The 19,394-nt window shown below is 43.0% G+C and overlaps 1 protein-coding gene across 2 annotated transcripts; it reads right to left on the bottom strand.

Annotated features, from left to right (window-relative positions):
- On the bottom strand, positions 1-17,731 carry LOC133967757 (rho GTPase-activating protein 6-like). 2 transcript variants are annotated; one of them, XM_062403403.1, is made up of 13 exons: positions 17,492-17,731; positions 7,961-8,120; positions 7,430-7,498; positions 6,217-6,479; positions 5,853-6,048; positions 5,657-5,712; positions 5,424-5,574; positions 5,125-5,273; positions 2,792-2,968; positions 2,340-2,437; positions 2,013-2,236; positions 1,434-1,520; positions 1-1,342 (listed from the first exon to the last, which is right to left on the bottom strand). In XM_062403403.1, exons 1-13 carry the CDS (start codon positions 17,636-17,638, stop codon positions 783-785), a joined length of 2,337 nt encoding a protein of 778 aa, XP_062259387.1. In that variant the 5' UTR covers positions 17,639-17,731; the 3' UTR covers positions 1-782. The 2 variants fall into 2 exon arrangements, with proteins under 2 accessions (XP_062259387.1, XP_062259388.1); XM_062403404.1 differs by lacking the exon at positions 17,492-17,731 and adding an exon at positions 11,861-12,075.
- Positions 17,732-19,394: the final 1,663 nt, after the last annotated feature.

A 19,394-nucleotide genomic window follows, 5' to 3' on the forward strand; every position in this document is an offset into this window, starting at 1 on the left:
CAACTTTAAGCGCTTTAGTTTCCATTTCATTTAGATGTATCAGATGGGAGAGGCTGATATTAGTTCAAGGAGAAAAATGAGAAACAAATCACAGTTGATGTATTAAGCGGCGACTGGAGAAAACTAGGATCATTAAATAACAAAGTTTTGTCAATTTACAGATAATATAAATCTCGGCTGCTTAACAGTGATCTCTGCATCGCAAACTGAAAGAGGAGGAGCGTATGAAGAGTAAATTAGTGCTTATATGTGACAATTAACACACTTCATTCAAATCTAGAAATATGATATAAATATAATACATTATGTAATACATAGATTAAAATATGTCTCTAGTTTCAGATTTCTGAATGAAATAAATAATGCCTCAGATGGTAAATAGGCTGCAGAGTTTCCGCGACTAAGGAGATTACAATTGGATCCTATAGTTAAACCAAAATTGAAGAAGATAGAATACATATCAAAACCAAGCTGTACAGTTGTATATTTACATTCAGCATTAACAAACAATCACGGTTTCAAATTAGGTATCAATAACAATCAAGTGTGATTATGACACTTGAGTCTAATACGAGTTTTTCTATTTTGGATGGATACAACAACAAAATTACATAAAGCAATTTGAAAAAAGAAGTCGGTGCAAAGTTCTATGAGCCCTTTAAAAGATACAAACGTGAACTGTTGCTGAAATTGAACATAAATAGAAGCATTTCAGCATCTTATGATTTTGAATAAAAAGATCCAAACATTATCTTCACTGTAGTTCAGAGTCAACCTGTGCGTCACACCAAGGTTTCCGGCAGGGCCTCTGAGTTGTCCTTTGACAGTATCTGCCATATATGCCACCTCTCTGTCTGCCAGTCTGGTGCAACCGAGTTTGGTTGTCCACGTCTGGAGGCGTCTGTCATATCTCCAGTCTGGGAAGCCGAGCTCTGCTGGGACTGTTGGGGCGCGTGAGGGTCAGACGGACACGTGAAGAGGGAGGGAGTGGAGTGAGATATATGGGTGTCCCTCAGAGGTCGGGAGTAGTGAAGGGGAGACAATGTCCCCACCCTGACCTTTAATAAGGGACATGAAGGGAGCCCTGTCCTTGCCGCTAAGTCGTCTGAGCTAATGGCTCCTGATTGGCTGCTCAGTCCTTGATGTGACGACGATCCCGACCGTCTCTGTCCCGGCTGGTCGGGGCCGCTGCTGCTGCGAGTCACTGGGAGGTGTGGTCTGCATTCCAGCACACCCAATGAGCTGTGGGCTGGTCCGACGGGCAACTTGTGGTTACCCTGGTGACTGCTCAGCCCCTCTGAAGAGCCGTACGACTCGCACTCCGACACGTCTCCGAGGGAGCCTGGGAGAAAGCTTTCATTAACATCCAGGAGTCATCACGTATACCCCATAAATCCTCTTCAACAACTTAAAAGTAAAGAGGGTCGTGTTACCAGTGACGTGTCGGCCACTGAAATCTTTGTTTAGCAGCTCGTGCCAGGTGTCCCAGAAACTGTCATTGCCAGAAAGAGTTGAGGCCGCTGAGAGAGACAAAAGAATTCAGAGGATTATTTACTCGAGTTTAACAGGCCGTGTGTTTCTGTGTTGTGAAAATCACCATGGACACAGATTCAAGACGCAGTTCAACATTTTTGGAAATAAGCTCACTCACCTTCTCAGATGGATTTAGACGAGGATATCGTTACCATGATCATCTACTTACATTTAAACTACAACCCGCAGTTGATTGCTTGGAAACAGGGAAAACAGCTAATCTCCTCAGTATAAAGACAATACAAACATAGATTATGTAATATGCCTTTTTAGAATATATATATTCTTACAGTGGTTGGCGCTGCCGAATGTCAGGCTTTCTGTACGCATGTATCATCAGCATTAATCTCCACATCTGAATATCATCACAACATTCAACTAAATGTCAAACTAATCTTTTAAAAGACACCAATTATAATAATGCTGACGATATGCTACAGTATCATATTACACTACATGCTGCATTGAGTTTAGTTCACCTTTAGAAAGTGTCGGAGAGTTGCTGCCGGATCTGTCTGGATCTTTTGAATTAGCAGACAGTCGGGGGACTCTGTCTGAGAGTGGACTCCGGTCCTCGGGGTACTTCCACAGCGGCCCATCTGACAGGACAGGAGAGTTGTTGTCGTATGGAGACACCTCTCCACTCGATGCTTTGGACTCACCGGACAAGCGTCGCTCAGTCGGGGAGAAGGACTCCTCTGCTCTGAGACCCCAAATAAAGTTTGCACAAAGAGCACGGTATCTTAAAATTGCACACGACCGTATTCATGTGTGATGAACACACGAGACAAAAGGTGGAAACTCACGAGCAATGCGACCCCTTCCTCCTGAGCAAATAATCCACAACATCAGGATCTGTTTCCAGTAAACTCATCAGCACCTCGTTCTGCAGGTCGGCGGGAACCTGCGGGAACCAAAACTCAGTCTCACACTAAACGGTGACAGTTCTAAAATTACAGTGTTGGCTGCAGTGGTTAATTAACACTCACACTTCAACTGACCTGAAATGAACAATCACACACCTCTCCATTGTAACTAATTACTGTGTCTGTGCTGGATGCAAATAACCAATTAGCACCAGAGCAGAACATTTCATTAAAAAGTTAAACCAGTATTTACAAGTATTTACCACAGTATTATCTATGTTACAAAATGCTCTAAGAGGAACCTCATGATACTTGCTTGATTTGAAGAGAAAAAAATGAACAATCGTTACACAAAGTAAAAGCCCTGTTTGCGTGACTCTTGGTTTTCTTACCATAAACAGCGAATGGTATGTATGGATCATCGTCTGGACCACGCTGATGATGGCCGTGCTCTCCTCTGCACGAGCAAAACTCTGCACCGCAAACTCTTTGTCCTTCTTCTGCTTGTGCAGGAGGTTGGGTCCAAAGATGGTCGCCAGATTGAGAGAGGTCATCTTGTTTCCCGTTACCTTAAAAGGCAGAAGACAGAATTTATATGACCGGACAGTCTAATCAGTTTGATCTATATTTCTTTTTTAACCAATAATCATGAAGTTAAAACAAAAACTAATCTTCTACAGCAGATTTACTGACATGACTGGGGACAATGAAGTTCAACTTTTCGAGATTACTACCTCAACCATGGAGGTTATGTTTTCATTTGTTTGTTAGTTAGCAGGATTACGCATAATCTACACAACCGATGTCAATGAAATTTGTTTATTGGTGAGGCACAAGGAAAAAACAATTTAAATGTTGGTGCAGATCTGGAATCGGGGATTGGATCCAGGAATTTGTGCTGATCCAAACAAAAATCCAGGTCTAGCGAATATAACGTTGCTTGGATCTTGATGGAGGTATGCGCTCTACTGAGTCAAATCGTTGTCTTTTCATTCCTCATGCATGAAAACTCTTATCTGCATCAAGTAACTTACATATCAAGATCATTTTACTGTAGACGGACTCTCCCCCGCACCTGGGTTAAGGTTGGGAATGTGCACGTAACACAAACCAAGACCAAGCGCCCTATTCCCTTACTATTAGAGAATGTGTGCTGCAGGACCAAGGTCAGGAATTAACTGGTTTTAAATGCATGAGTAAGTATCTCCATTGGGATTGTTAGTGTTCAAAAAAGAAGATTAAACAAAAAGGGCCTTTGGATCCAGGTCTACCAGCAGAACTGTGATGGTGCGTGCAAAGTGCAAGGTCGTGACGCACTAAAGGACAATGAGTTCACACACATCACGCTATGCATAGAAATATGGAGTCAAACGGAATGTAGAAATGTGGCAGTGATGAAAATAAATCATATACTGAGTAGTCACAGGGCTTATCTCAGATCTTATAACCGGCTATTTCAATGTGCATGAGAAAAATGGTTCACCAGACAAAGTCCCCACTGGAATAGATGGAATGGAAAATACATTATCTGGCAGGTGCAGAGTGAAAAGATGCAAATGTGTCGATGGTGTGATAGGCAGTCTGTTCACAGAGCGCTTCCCCACACTGTGACATTTCCCCCACACTCCATGGTTACAACACGTCAGCTGGAGCAAATAAACAAATTATGACTGAACAGAATGATGCTCGCACAGGCACAATGTTTGTGTAGTTATTGTTAAGCAGGCCGATGATGGTTGTGCATCATTTAGTCGCGATTCCCACAATGGATCATGGTGCATATTGGGGCTACGCTTTGGCAAAGTACATACTTCAAATTAGAAGCTGCAGCTGTGACAGACATCTGTCTTAGTGCCTTTTGAGGCCTGTTGGGATTCACTGTAATCCCATTTCATTTGTAAAATAACAGCATCATTCTTTGACAGCTGCTTGGTATCGAAAAAATGTTTGACCTTGTGTTTGTATAAAAAGGACGCCCCCCCCCCCCCCCCCAATGTTTTATATGGTCAAGTCTGCCCCACCAATAAACTGAATTGTAAACTGGCCGGATAATAATAATAAAACTATTGTGCTATGAAAAAAAGATGACTGGAGAGGAGAGGAGAGGAGAAGAGTGAGGAGAGGAGAGGAGGAGAACAGGAGAAGAGTGGAGTGGAGAGGAGTGAGGAGAGGAGAGGAGGAGAAAATGTGACTGAAGAGGAGAGGAGAAGAGAAGAGAGGAGAAGAGTGGAATGGAGTGGAGAGGAGGACAAAAGGTGACTGAAGAGAAGGTTAGTGTTGGATCAATCAAAACCAATTTGCGAAACCTTTTGCTAAAACAACGGTACTTGTCTTCATAGATCTTCAGCAATGCAGATATTTCGGTTCATAAAAACAATAAAATCAAATATGAAACATTGCGGGCCCTAATGTGTTTGATGTCTTATGTCATAATTCTAATGTATACATGATCATTTATATATAAATAGGATTTTTTTAATGGAAAAAATAAACAAGTAAAGTTATATACAATACACATAAACATTTCTATATTACCAAGCACACATTATAATCACAATACAGTATTAAACATGAATTCAACTCAGGTTAATAACAAGTTGTGCAATTTTGGTCCCCCCCGATGTTCACTTCATGACTACTGCCTTGATAAAATGTGTCTGCGACCTTGTTACAGACCACACTTGTTACACTGCTATCAAAAACAGGGGAAGCTCAGTTTCTGTACCTCCTGCCCCTCGCTGTCCAGGCTGTCGTGTGCGTGTGCAGCCACAGTGGACAACAAGCAGAGGAGCCGCTGCAGCGTGTCGCTGTTACAGGGAGGAAGCAGAAACATCAGGAGCTGGATGGCGCTCTCCTGTTCCGACTGATCCAGCACTGCAGAGAAACAAGCCACAGGTTGACATTAGTTTTCAAATGAATCACAGAAGAGTGGAGGGAGTTGTTGTCGTTGTTTGTGTGTGCGTGTGTGTGTGTGTGTGTGTGTGTGTGTGTGTGCGAGGTGCACAGAATGTGTTTTCTCCTCACACATTGTGTTGATGAAGGCCGTGTACAGCTCCCTGGTCAGCAGCGGGTCGGGCATGTCTCGGAGGAACTCCTTCAGCAGCGCAGCGACGTCGTGGACACTGTGCTCCTCGTCCAGGCTCACCTCCCAGCCCTGGTCCAACTCCTCACGCAGCTGGAGGGGACATTGGGACAGTTAATGAGGCGGACATGTTGCTCACGGCTGAGGCGACTTGAGCAAAGTGAAGAAACCTCACCTGTCGTACTCTCTTCTTGGAACTCCCTACCCGGAATATTCCAACCGTGTGCAGGCCTAAACACAAAGATGTCTGCTCAGTGCCAATACTGTGGCTGAACATTATCATCAACTGGATTCAAATTGGATGATTTACAAACCGCGGCCTGCACAATTTGCACAAAGTCACTTTGGATGACAGCTCTGATTACGTGTACCGTGTTTCTCCAGGTGCTGGCAGCAGAGTTCCACCGCCCTCGGCACCTGTCTGTAAATAGGGTTGAGGCTGAGCTTTTTGTCGTGGCGCTTTTTCCTTTTGCCAGCTGCCTCTTCTGGCAGAGACAGCTGGAGGGCCTCCAAGAGCCGAGACTGGTTATCATCAAGGTCAGTGATGCAATCCACAGACACTCCACCCTGTCAAGCAGATGGGCGACAACCATGAATTCAGCCACCGCTGCCAGTGACACAATAAGGTGCAGCCGTCTATCCGCCCAGTGGGGGACTGTTCAGGAAAGTTGTGAATTCCCAGGGAACACTAAAGTGTGATGGGACCGATCGGGTGTGTTGACGGAACAGGCCTACCCTCCTGCGAGTCCGCTGGGCTGCGTCCGGCGCGCTCGGGGGAGGAGCCTCGTTAGGGGTCTCGGAGGCGGAGCTGAGCGACGAGGTGCTGCTGGAGAGCTCTTTATTGGCCCTTTTGAAGCCGGAGGTGAGGTGAAGGAAGGAGAGCATCAGCTCGGAGGGGTCGCTGTGCTCCTCCCGCGGGGGATCCTGCCGCTGCTTGAGCGTGCGGTCGTTTGAAATGACCTGCGACAGCGGAATGCCAAACGCCTGGGGCACGGCCTCTGTGCGAGAGGGCAGAGAGAGAGAGAGAGAGAGAGAGAGACAGAGAGAGAGAGACAGGAAGAGTTAAAATTCATCTCTTTGGCTCCAGGTCAACAGGGAAACGTTAAATTGCTCTATAGACGTGCGTCTGTCACGGATCAAGCTTTTTCTGCTCAACAGCATCCCTCTTTGTCTTTTAAACAAATGCTGCTCAAAATGAATGAGTAACACAGAGAGCACGCTCTGAAATGCACAGTCAGTTTTCAAGAATCAGGGAGCACATACTTTCTGAAAAGCCTCTGTAAACAAACACGGACACAGAGGAAAGAGGGGGCCGGCCCTGCCTGAGGATACGCTTTAATGAATGTGCCACCACTTAAGATTGTTTTTGTTATTTTTCCCCCGACTGACAGAGAACATCACTTTCCTGCCAGATTGTTGCAGCGGGGCGGGGCCGGGGGGCGGCTGAAGAGCACCGCTCCCTCTGAGACGGCTTTTGCCTGAACTGTAAAGATTCTGATCGCTGGGTTCTCAGTGACTGTAAACAACTGAGGATGTCTGACTTCCCTGAGTCAACGCCGGTTCAGCCAAGAGGATCCAATCCACTCTTTTCAAGTAACAGAGGCAGAGAAAGCTGAAAACTAATATCTACACTAGAATTTTAAAGTGTAACCTACTTAACAAAAGGCAAATTGGACTGATACAAGCTACTACTACAAAACTAATCATACAGTATTGAGTTTGAGACTTTGATTTCATATGTTTTTTTGCTATATTTGATTCTCAAATATTTATGATGTTTAATGCTTTATTGCCTTTGTATTTGCTATTAATCAATATTTGTATATCCTTTTATTTTCGTATTTCAACACTGTGAACTGTGATCATTTTAAACGTACTATAAATATAAACTCTGACTACACTACATATATAAAGATAATTAAGAATATATTTAAACCCTCATTATTACCTTTGTCTTTACTCTTCTCTTTCGATAAAGAATCCAACTTCTTCTTGAGGGATTTCTTGTGTTTGTGGCCTGAAAACAGAAAATGGTTTGACAAAAATCCTGCCATGCTCCAGTTTTCATTTGCTCCACCTGAAGTTCTTAGACTCATTTCCTACTTCAGAGCAGTTGAAGAGTTGAAGAAGTTGACGAACACAGGAAAAATGCAGAAAAGGCACGAGAGAGATGTGGAACGCAACTCTCGACTCATAACAGCAATCGAGGAGAATGCTCTTTGTTCATTTGCCCCATACTTCACATAAAGATAAGAAAGAAAACTGTTTCTAAGTGTTCTCAGGGGTCAGCAATGACTCGGCCCTTTGCTGTGTGGTGAAGGAAATGAAATCAATCAAGCAACATGAGCGTTAAACCTTTTACAAAGCAAGAAGAAAGAGAGGGAACGTTTCTCCTCCTTTATGCTGCTCGAAATAATTCATAATTGCCTGTGAGAACAAGACTGTGTGTGTGTGTTTGTGAGTGTTTGCTTTCAAATACATTTAGGGATGGTGATGTGGCAGCCGAGGTCGCGATCCCGGAGCAATCGCCTAAAGGCCACATCCTGGAGGCGAACCCTTTCCAGCTCTGAGAGGCTTTGCAAGTGGACTGGCTTCAGGCCAACGCTGCATCCTGACACGCTGTTCCAGGTGAAGTCACCCTGAGGACAGACAGACACACACACACACACACACACACACATCAGAAACATCTATCATTGCTGTCACATGTGAGGTTCATGACCCATTCTCCTCAGACCCCCAGCGAGCGAGGAACTGACAGATCTCTCTGCTTCACTTGTCAGCTGTAGAAGACGACATAAATCTGCTGTTTCCCCTGATAGGAACTGACAGTTTGTTTTCAGAGGTTTCAACTCCTTTGTGTAAGCACGCAGCCTTTGTGCTGTGCGTTTTTTTGTTGACTCACATAAATGTGTTTTTTTCTAATAGTAGAAGTGAGAATTGAAAGGTCATGACATTATAACTTCTGTGTCCCCAGAAAGGAGTAACAGTTTTTTCTAACTGGGGAGAGCGTGGCCCAGGGGATAGAGCGGTTGTTCTGCAACAAGAAGGTTGCCGGTTCGAATCCCACTCTTTCCCATTTGCATGCCTAAGTGTCCTTGGTAAGATACTGAACCCCTAAATGGCCCCTCATAATTGCTGAGTGTTCTGAAAATGTAAGTCGCTTTGGACAAAAGTGTCCGCTAAATGACATGAAATGTAATAAACCAAAAGCAGGATGCAAAACTGTAGATCGTCTCATTTTGAAATAGCCAAATAGAATATAAAGTTTAACTCTGGACCAATACTTCATTAGCAAACCTCGCTGCAGATGAGTCACCCTGCGGCTTTAGCACTGTGCTAATGACGTGGCAAATAATATGATCTGAAATCCTCGACCTTTGAGCATCTCCATGCCGGAGATTACGGCGCTTTGATCCAAGCCAATCATATGAGCCGTGTACCAAAGAGGCTTAGTAACTCATTATCAGGATAAGGCTTACACTAAAGTGGCTCACTCGCATTAAATCAGAATTAGGACTGTTCGACAGTGGCACACTTTTTTTTTGTTTGGGTACACATACAGTAGGGGGCAGTTTGTGTGTGGGAAGCAGGTGAGAAATAATGTAACTTGGGTCTAATACCACTATCAAGCTAATGCCTTAAGTAGACATCATATTTGTTAAAATGGTTATTTCAGTCCTTATTATAATGAATTGAATTCAACCGTGGGCCTTCACTAATCATTCCTTTCATCACAGGTGACGACGAGGGGGGGGGGGGGGCTCAGGAGGCAGTGAGGGTCGTCCACTAACCAGCAGGTCGGCGGTTTGACTGGGATCGACCCGCCGACCTCCTGGACATTCTGCGTGCCAAAGCGTCCTCGGGCAAGAGAGTGAACCCCCAACTTGCCCCTGATGACGCTGACAGGAGTGTGTGATTGATGCATGATGGAGAAAGTGCTGCCCAGAATGAATGTGTGGCTTGATCATCAAATAATCATTTGGCCGAAATAAAAAATATCAGGAAATATATGAGCAACAGTCCAAAATGTTAAGATACTCAAATTACACTTAAACAAAACACCCATCCATATGAATTCTCCCAACTGCTTTATGTCCAATACTTACATTATTGTTAGGTGTTCGACTGATTTACCTAGTACCTTCAATCCACATCTCCTTGTAATTCTGTATTTTAAAAGAAACCTACTAAACCATGCAGTGGCCGAAACAAACACAGGCCCAGGATGAGGGGCCCCCCTACAGTCTATAGGGCCCACACAGACTCAACACTGTTATTCCTTCATGCAAGTGATGCATGACAAACACACGTCCACACACAGCCCCATGTACAGTAAAGGAACATACAGAGGAAACTGTTTCGTGTCGGCCACTACTCGTACTGTAGTTCATGTCAAACGCAAAGAGTTATTTCATGTCGGCTGTTATCTGCCCGGTTCTCTCGGACATTCCTCCGCTGTCACAGTATGGGAGTGGACATGTTCCTCGTATCTGATGCCACGTTCGACTGCGTTCCCACACTTACTCTCCGTCAGCAAAGGGACTTCCTGAAAAATCATCGCGAAGCCCCCCCAAATCAAACCTTCAGCTCTCTGGTCATAGCAACAGGCTTCGGCTCGTCCTGCCCAGACACGAAACGTGAGTGAACATCACTGAAACTCACTTGTATGTTATTATGCCTGTCAGGAGATCGATGAGTGAGTCCAATACACACAAATCCACTAACCTGGCAAACAGTCCCAGTCAAAGAAGCTACTGATTCTTATCTTACTGACAAATCCAAAAACTTTATCATCTTAAAATGAAAGGAAGAAATTTGTCCTGTAGCTAACCGTCTACAACAACATGACTTGTGTCTTTGCAGAAAGAAAACCAGATTCAAGGTAATTGTTGTTCTCTTTTTACATATGAACCAAATGCTGATTAAAAAAAAGCCACTTATTCCATTTAGATATCAATATTAACGATCAAGCAATTCAGTTTTTAGAGTTTTGAACTGTTCTTAATGAAGTCATTTTTACAAATTGACAATAAAGCCACCAATAAATTGTGCATTCCTTCAAAATATGTCAATTATAGCTATTTATAATTATTAGATTTGTTGTCATTATCATTATAATGACATCGCATTACATCATTTCATTTGGCTGACTCCTTTATCCCAACGTGCATTCAACCATCACGGTACAAACCCAGAACAGTAAGAATCAACTAGTACAAAAGCTTCAAAATCTTACTGATTTAAGAAATAATTAAAACTCATCTAAACTCTCGGTACATCCACAGCAGGGTGCACTTTGAGTCCGAGCCTCCCTGAAACCTACAGATTTCACGAGCCACCCCTGGAGCACAAAGACAGGAAATGTGCAAGGTAGTTCCTACAATAAAGCCAGATCGAGAGCTGAGATTAACCCGAGCAGCCGCACTTGAACCAGATCCAGAGAGGTGATGAATATTCCTCAGTGCTCAGGAAGCCTTTCAATGGGGGCATTATGCAAGAGTTTTCCATGGTTTGCTGTGTTTCAGCTTCTGTGCTACTTGTCCCTGCTTGTCTTTGTGTTTTAATTGTTTTATACTTCAATGCTGCCCACGTTGAGCCAGGACAGCAGACAGAAGAGACGGACCTTCCTGGTTAAATGAGGGATAAAGAGAAGTGCCCTTGTGTCCTGGCTGCAGTTATTTTTAGACTAAATTTAATTGTCTCATTTTTCAGTCATAAATAAATCAAAAAAGGTGACGAAACCAAAACAAGCAGCACCGGCACAAAGTCCTTCAATCGCTCACATCCTGTTCGTCGAATTAAAATAGGCACTCCAGTAAACCCATTGTTTCACATACAAGGACATGCGCTATAGTTTTATTCTGCTTTCAAGGGGATGTCATTGAGTACTCTGCCAATCTCTTTCTAATTTAAGAAATATCACAACTTATACACTACGTTCTTTATCTGTTTTGCTAGAAGTAACTTGTATTGTCATTATTATTATAAGATCATAAGTTGTTATTATTATTATAGCTCTGGGAGTGGGTGAAGTCTCTTTTCCATAGAGTATTTTAAATAATATTTTTATTGTGACAAAACAAGTGTTTAAACTTCTTATTCTCACGTTTAAACTTAACATAAAGTTTCATCTCTGTGTCCATATACGTGTACTATCAATACCATTATTAAGATAAAACCTTAACTGTTGAAAGACCTGATTTAATCCATATTAGTCCAGAAGTTATTTTTAGCTCATCTAATCTCAAAATCAAATCAACCGTGCAGATTATTTTCATCGCAGGTTAATCTGACAATTCATTGATTGATTATTTTGCATTTGAGAGTTTTTCCTCCACTTCAGTGAGAGTTCGGAACAGAAGCAGCAGCTACTCACAGGGAAGGTGACGCTCCGTCGAGGCAGCGGCTCCTCCATCGGAGGGAAAGACAGACGCGAACACGGGTCACCACAGACGAGATGTCACCGCTCGCGCTGTCTGACCACACTGACTCCACGGACAACCGGCGCCATTTGGACCCGAGTCGAAACGCCCCAGATAAACAAACACAGAACCACGTGGTGCCGGACTCTGTCTGGACGCAGCCGAGAAGTACAACAAGTTCAGGGACTGGTTTAACCCTCAGTCAGTGAGGGACACGGCCACAGGGAGGCGCTGTTCTCTCCGTCACCTGATCACATACAACCATGTAGCAGCGGCGTTTCAAGCTGTTTTGGGGCCCCCAGGCAAAATTGACCTGGGGGGGCCCCTACATCATCCCCCCATCATTTCTTTTGCATCCTTTCAGGAGCCAATATCACGGTTTTACTCCTGTCCCACATCCAGACTTCTAAAATTCAACAAATAAAAGAGCTTCTGAATACGATTCATCTGAAGCCGCTTACGGGGCCTGAATAATGTAATACTAAATAATCGAAGTGTATTCCAGTATTTAATGTGAGACATTTATCAGCATAATTTGTTACATAAAATGTAGCTGTACATAGTAAAGTCAAAGTGCCACCCCCCACCACAACAAGCCCAGACACATAAGATGTTCTATTGTAGTCAACAAAGCAAATGTAGGCAGTTGCTCTATGACACATCCAGTTATGTATTTAGAGTTATCAATCATCAACTTGAAGCTTAATCTTCAGCCAGCTCAAGTTTGAACTTTTTAGCTTAGTGACTGGATGTTCAGACACCAAACGCAAAGATGTGGAAATCCCAGGACTTTAAATATCTAAAAGTCATTCATTGTGAGGAAACTTTAAAAATACATACGACTGCACAGTGTCTTTAATTTCCTTTGGTGAGATTATGTGCAATTTATTTATCTTATCTTGGAAATCAGCTTAAAAAGTATGTTGATGATAAATTGACTTGGAATAGGGAGAACGGTGCTGGTTTCATCACCACTCTGTGTCCGTGACAACTCATGTTGTTGCACAACTTTGGTGAGCAGGTACATTCTCCCATGACAAGTATGTAACTGACTCAAAGTGCTAGAATCAGGCCCAGCTAGTTTAAGAGTACTGCCAAATTGTACAAGACAAAGTGTCTGTCTCAGTCAGGACACGTAACTATTAAGAAATATGGAGTTTGGCAGGTTTATTGCAGAGACAGAGGTTCTGGATTGGGAATCCTGGGATGAGAAGATATACAGTTTGGCTGCAGCTTTGTAACAGAGATCAGTTTTCATATTCCTACAAGCTGCTTCTGCTTCAGGCTATATGAGCTCCTCCAGAGCTCAGGCTAATGTAGACGAGTTTTCAGCTGAATCACTATCAACTTTACTCTCTCTGCGTCGCTCATCATTCAGCCTGTATATATTTAAGGAGTAGTGAGACACCCTCATCACACAGTGTAGTTTACAGATTCAAATATTATATTTCTCTATCAGAATTAGGCTCACAGCTTTGTTCAAGAAATAGAAAATAAACTTGTCGCTATATTTCATTAATAATATGAATCAAGAAACGCCGTCAGTGACTCCGATGTAGAGAAAAACCATCACACTGGTAAAAAAGAAATAGAGCATAATCTATCACAGAAGATCATAACTTTTAATTCACTCTCCTCCAGCCTGACATGAAGGGAATGACAATAACGTTAATATAACATGTTAAATATTAATAAAAAGCCCGAGCTACTTTAACACACAACATAAACTAACTAACGAGGCAACATGCCACAGTACACGTTCAATATAAGATCTGTGCACACATCTTTGGATTCTCCCTCGTGTCAAAGCCTAAATCTACTTCCCAGTGATTAATGTCCGCATTTGGTCACTTCATCACGACATCAGAATGATGAATGACTCCCTCTAAAGGCTTTATAAGTTCCTACACTTCCCTACGGGAGGCTTGTGAGAGCCTGTGTTGAGATATGCTGTATTGCATCTGATCTGGCTCTTTAGAGCGACACACAAAGTATCTCTTGAAGTGTTTTGTATTACATTAAATGAATGAAGATGACAGGAGAAGCTGCCTGGGCCCCGTCTCCCACAGACACAAGCTCACATGGACACTATAACAGACTGCGGAAAAAAGGAAAAAGTACATTAAGGAGTTAAAAGTTTTTTTGTTTTTTTTACTTTTCAGGGATTTAGCCAGGATGCAAAATGTTCCAATATTTCACAAAGTCTTCATGTCCAGAGGATAGTCTGAGAACATCCCAAAATGAAATGCATTAATAAGCTCAAATTAACCTCAAACATCGCTGTAACCCATCCAGGCACTTGGGCAGATCCACCATACAGACAGTAGCTGTACTGCAGGGAACAGTGATTCCAATGTCATAACATTTAAGGGCATGCAAAACACTTCAAGATCAGTTTTATAATACAATTCCAGAAGATGTAAACTGAGCGAAGGAGGTCATAAGTTGTCTTATGAGGTAAAAATGTAATTGAAGCTTGATCTTTTTCAGATTAACTTCAAACTTTATTACAAATAACTGAATAAATAGAAAACACAAGTACAAGCAAATACTTGAATTAGGAAAATGATCTTACTTAATTTTACGTTAAGTATAAAAATAAATACACAGCATTTCTACCTCTTTCATGTAAAATATGATTTTTTATTTCGGTAAACAAAATTCTAGCTAGCATTCTGTTTTTTGTCTTCAAACCTGACACAAGCCAGGCATTGTCCAAGATTACAGGCACGTGCATCGTAAAACTTCAAGTGACTGAACCCGACACAAACACATGCAAACACAGTAATGGGCTGCAAATAGTGAAAACAACACAACATGTTTCCAGGTGACCTAAAAAAGTGATGAAGTTCAATGCTTTGAAAGGTTCCATCACCACTGACGAGTATAATGGAACATTTTAAACCCCCAAACTCCAGTTGGTACCATTTCATGCCACCGGAGTCCTATTCTGTATCAGAGAGACTCAGAAGTTGTTTTGTTCCTTGGAAGTCTCCAGTTACTGAGGCTGGCAAAGCCTTTCACATACCTCATGCAGATCATACACTTTACGTCAGTTATGTAGTCATACAAAGGTGCCTGAAACAATTATTTTACCTCGGTGTTTACATCCGAGTCACCGTGTAATGTTACTGCGAGCAGCCGCAGGCTGGATGCTGCGGCTGTGAGCCAGCAGCTTCAGCTCCGTGCCATACAACAGGCCAGTCTCCTGTGGGAAGAAATATGTGCCTGAGGGACCGTAGCCAAGGATCAGGTCATGCTGTTGTACTGTGAGAAGTAAGAGTCGAGGCGTTCTTCATGTAAACCAGATGTCTCTGCTTTTCATCCGAGCTCAGAGTGCTGAGAACCTGGGTGCCTGCGCTTCTAATGGAGCGCAGTCACATCCAGCCTATGGAAAACATATGGCCACTTTACGACACCGATCACAAATACCACTATGACAGGATGTGTTTTCATGTCGGGGTTGCACTTACAGCAAGTTGTCGTTTGAGTGAGCTAAACGCGGAGATTCAAACAGATAATAAACTCCTCATCAGCACGCTTCGATGCTTGGTTTGCATTTTAACGAGAGGCATGAGTGTCCTGAGACATCACACGTCTCATAAAGTCTTGCGTAGTGAGTGCAGCTGCATGGAGCTGTGGGCGGGAGGTGCAGCAGTTTTTGTGCAGAGGGTGAAATATTGACCAACTGACTTCCCCCCGTGTGACTGTGTCTCGGATACTATTGTCCCTGAATGAACTGTTTGCTTTACTTACTGTCAGCCTGTAGGCCGACAGCGTGGTCATGTGAGTCTCCAGGAGAGACCTGCACACCTAAGACCGCAGCAGAGTTTCCTTCAGTCAGTTAGGAGCTCTATTTGGAAATGCCTTAGTAGTAGTAAAAAAGTAACAGTTATTAATGAGCACTATGACTGGAACTTCAGTTTTGTAATATTTCTGCTGTTAACTGCAGTGAAGTTAATTCTTTCGGATTTAAAGTGCTTTTTTAAAACTAGAGTGTGATGCAGCAGCTCTTAGAGCATAATGGCGTGGGCAGCAAACGAGCACTCCCCCAAGTTATAAATCACATTAAATATCCTCTCTGACACTGAGCTGTCTCCAATATTAATCGGCTTCATTCAGATTTACTGTGATTACATTTCTAAGGGCTCTGGCTCAGTGAGGACCTGGCCTCTTGTTGATGGCTGAAAGAAGAGACCAGATACCTGGTATTCATTACAAGCCTATTATAGTGTCACATCTGTGATACATTTCCATTATACTAAACAAACAGTGTAACCATGAGGACCAGATTCGGCGCAGCAGCACAGATTGGCTGAAATTGGCAGAAATTGTGAACATGTGAAATAGCTATTAAACTATAAATCTGAAGTGGATTTAAAAGACATGAAAATTGACATTTTCAAGAATTTTGTTCTAAACATGGGTTGAAATATTTCCACTTGTTTTCTGCGTATTAAAAGATTAAGCAAGGCAGCTTCTAATAAAGGCAAGAACCATCTTTCGTCATGTTTGCAGGCCCTAAAATCCAATAATATGAATGTTGATTTGTTTTCTTTGGTAAAAGCTACAGGAACAGAAAGGCCAGTTCTTTTAACTGTGCATTTACTGCACTTATAAATATTGCTTTGCATGATGTGGTGATACATTAAATAAATATCTTGGCCTTCTAATAAATTAGTACATAAAAACAACTGGAAGATTAAGAGGTTGTTTTTTTTGTGTGTGTTTGGCACAGATTCAGAATCAACACATTTTTCCTGACTTGGGATCATTTCATCACGCAGCTCTTTACTTATCCAATGAAAAGCTTGATATGGCTCGAGAAATTAGTAAATCTAAAACCACTTTCCCACATGTTTGTATTAGTTGTGATTTTTCATGTTGAGTGAGACACAATTTGTGTGAAAAAGTTCTCTGGTCCCACCTCTTCCATCAGACACCAGCATGTCAGCACATGCAGACGCTCCTGCTGACATAACTCCAGCATCAGGAATGAGTTGAATCACTTAGTAGTTAACCAGTGACACAGCAACGCCATTATAATAGAACTCCTGCATCAGAAGACCACATAATGTGTGTCCTATTACTCACGGACTGGGTGATGTTGAAATCATGTGAGAAAAAAACATTTCCTTGAGAATTTCTTTCCCTTTACAATTAGTAATCAGCATAATGTGCAGCCAGCTCACTTTGAAACGTTTTCATGGAAGTTTGAAGGAAACACTGACAGTTGTGTTTGGATGTACATCCTTTAAGGTCCACTTCTTGAGCTGTGCGCACAGGATCTGTTTAATTATTGTATTTGTATGTCTGCAATTACCACAACAGCATAAACAATGACCATAACAAAGCTTTAAGCTGATTTCGAGCTCTTCCTCCATGAAAAAAATCTACCGTCAAATCATCATTCAATGCAAACAACTCCTGCAATCTTGTGACTGTGACCTGATCTCTACAGATGGGTCAGGTCCACTTGAGTCCGTTCATCCCGAGATAACAACAGTTCCTCTGCAGTCTGACATGTCAGCAAATTAAACCTGAAAGCAGGTGCATCCACCTGAAGCCGTCTGTTGGTGACTGACCTTGCACGGAGACTCCTCGGCGTCTGTGCCGTAGTGTCGCATCAGCACCGGGTCCAGGCTCCGGGTCTGCCTCAGCCGGCGCTTGGAGATACTTTTGGGGCTCAGGGAGCACGAGAACACGCTGCTTAACAATCCTTGAGCGGACATGCCTCCTTTCAGCTGTTTGTATTGATTCGTCGGGACAGGTTGTGGGTGAAGCGGAGCAGAAGGAGATCCACATCTCACGGGTCCCAAAGCGGAGCGGAGGAGCAGCACCGTCCCCCGTGCGTCACCGTGCGTAGTATTATGAAACAGGCGCCTGGAGTCCCCCTGTCACCCCTTCCACCTCCCACACTCTCTGACTCACCACTCCAGTTCCTCCTCTCCCCTCATACACTGACTGTTAGTTACCATTGTAAACAACGACCCGGTGTATACATGTTTCTTTTCATCACGAGCCGTTTGGGGGGGGGGAGCCTTGCTTGCCTGGGACCAGGACGCACAGCAGAAGAGAGATCAAACAAAAACACTTCATTATCAACTCATTAAAAATACATTAAATACCCAAGGAGGTCTATTAATGGCGTTTATATAACATCTTTTATGAAACGAAGCTAATCACATAATTTATCATGTTTAGCCTTTATAAAATCGCTGATAAGATAAATTAGTAAAAAAAACTAGATAATACTATTGCTTTATATATCATTATGTCATGATACATTTGAAAACTTAACTAAAAACTGTTAAAACGAGAATGGCTCTCAGTAGAGCACACATCTGCCGGGGCCCAAAAGTCCCCTTAAATTCAATCAAGCTGCACCTAGTTGCAAACACACTCTTAAATACCACTTCCCCAAATTTGCCATTTTAGATGAAGAATCCATGTATTATTCTCTGGGGAAACTGTGAAAAACAAAAACTCACAAACTCACAATCTTAAAGAAAGTGACTAACAGGCAGGAGTGATAACATAACCTCCTGGTCGCAGGAACCTTGTTTCAATTAGGCTCTCTCGTGCAGTGTCGAGTAGTTAGAGACCCTCACAGTGATAGAAACACTGGACAGACCCATTTCCCCCCCTCACTGTAAGGCAGTTGAGATACTTGGCATGTGGTGCCCGGGGAAATTACTCTTCCTGTGGGAGCCCCGGGGAAGGGACCTGTCTGATAACATGACATCTGAACCAGCACTGTATGGCCAGGATAAGGATTCATCAGATACCAGAGTCCACCAAACAGACAGGGGAAGTAGTGATAAGAGGGCGGCTTTGTGTTTGAACCACGTATTCGGTGGTGCCGAGGTTTGGAGTAAGAGTCCAGGCGGATTCCCGTCAGACTTCCGGTAATGTCATTTCTCAGTGATAAGTGCAGCCTTGGGAGCTTACATCCACTAAACCCGGTATGTCGGAGTAAAAGTTAGGCCCACACACCTCCTATATGAGAAGGCTTTGGTTTTTGGTTTCAGATATTTGCGTAGGAAAGTGCCCTTCTTTTCAGGTTTCCCATGTTATTGCCACGACAATGAAATATAATGTGTACCTCTCTGAAGGTAAATGATAACTGTTTTCTTCCCAGGGGCTCTTCAGCAGCCTGTAGGCGGGAATGCTGTATTTAAGAATATAGGACAGGATGGTGAATATCCCTAGTACACTTGAAGGTCTTCTGTACAATTTAAGTGACCAACTACTACAGCTTTTAGCAGGCGTAAGAGGCCACCGGGGGATGTTAGGGACAAAACTTCAGTTGTGTACCTTAGCGTCATCAAAGTGTTCTGGCCTTGTGATCAGCGATACAGGCATAAACTGAGGGTACGCTGAAGCTTAAGATAAATCTGATAGGATCTTGGCCTGTATAAGACTGATGTCTTAATGGAACAGCCAAGGACTCTGAGGATGTATGGGGAGAGTCATATTTGCCATTGG

This window comes from Platichthys flesus, chromosome 13 (genome assembly GCF_949316205.1).
Source record: "Platichthys flesus chromosome 13, fPlaFle2.1, whole genome shotgun sequence".
NCBI classification, from domain to species: Eukaryota; Metazoa; Chordata; class Actinopteri; order Pleuronectiformes; family Pleuronectidae; genus Platichthys; species Platichthys flesus.

What these genes read in the sequence shown, in the direction of transcription:
- LOC133967757 (XM_062403403.1), bottom strand. Translation starts at nt 17,638, where the DNA reads ATGTCCGCTCAAGGATTGTTAAGCAGCGTGTTCTCGTGCTCCCTGAGC. An exon ending in CCACATCACCATCCCTAAAT is followed by an intron (nt 7,499 to 7,960) that starts GTATTTGAAAGC and finishes TTCTGTTTTCAG; the next exon opens with GCCACAAACACAAGAAATCC. An exon ending in AGAGAAGAGTAAAGACAAAG is followed by an intron (nt 6,480 to 7,429) that starts GTAATAATGAGG and finishes CCTCTCGCACAG; the next exon opens with AGGCCGTGCCCCAGGCGTTT.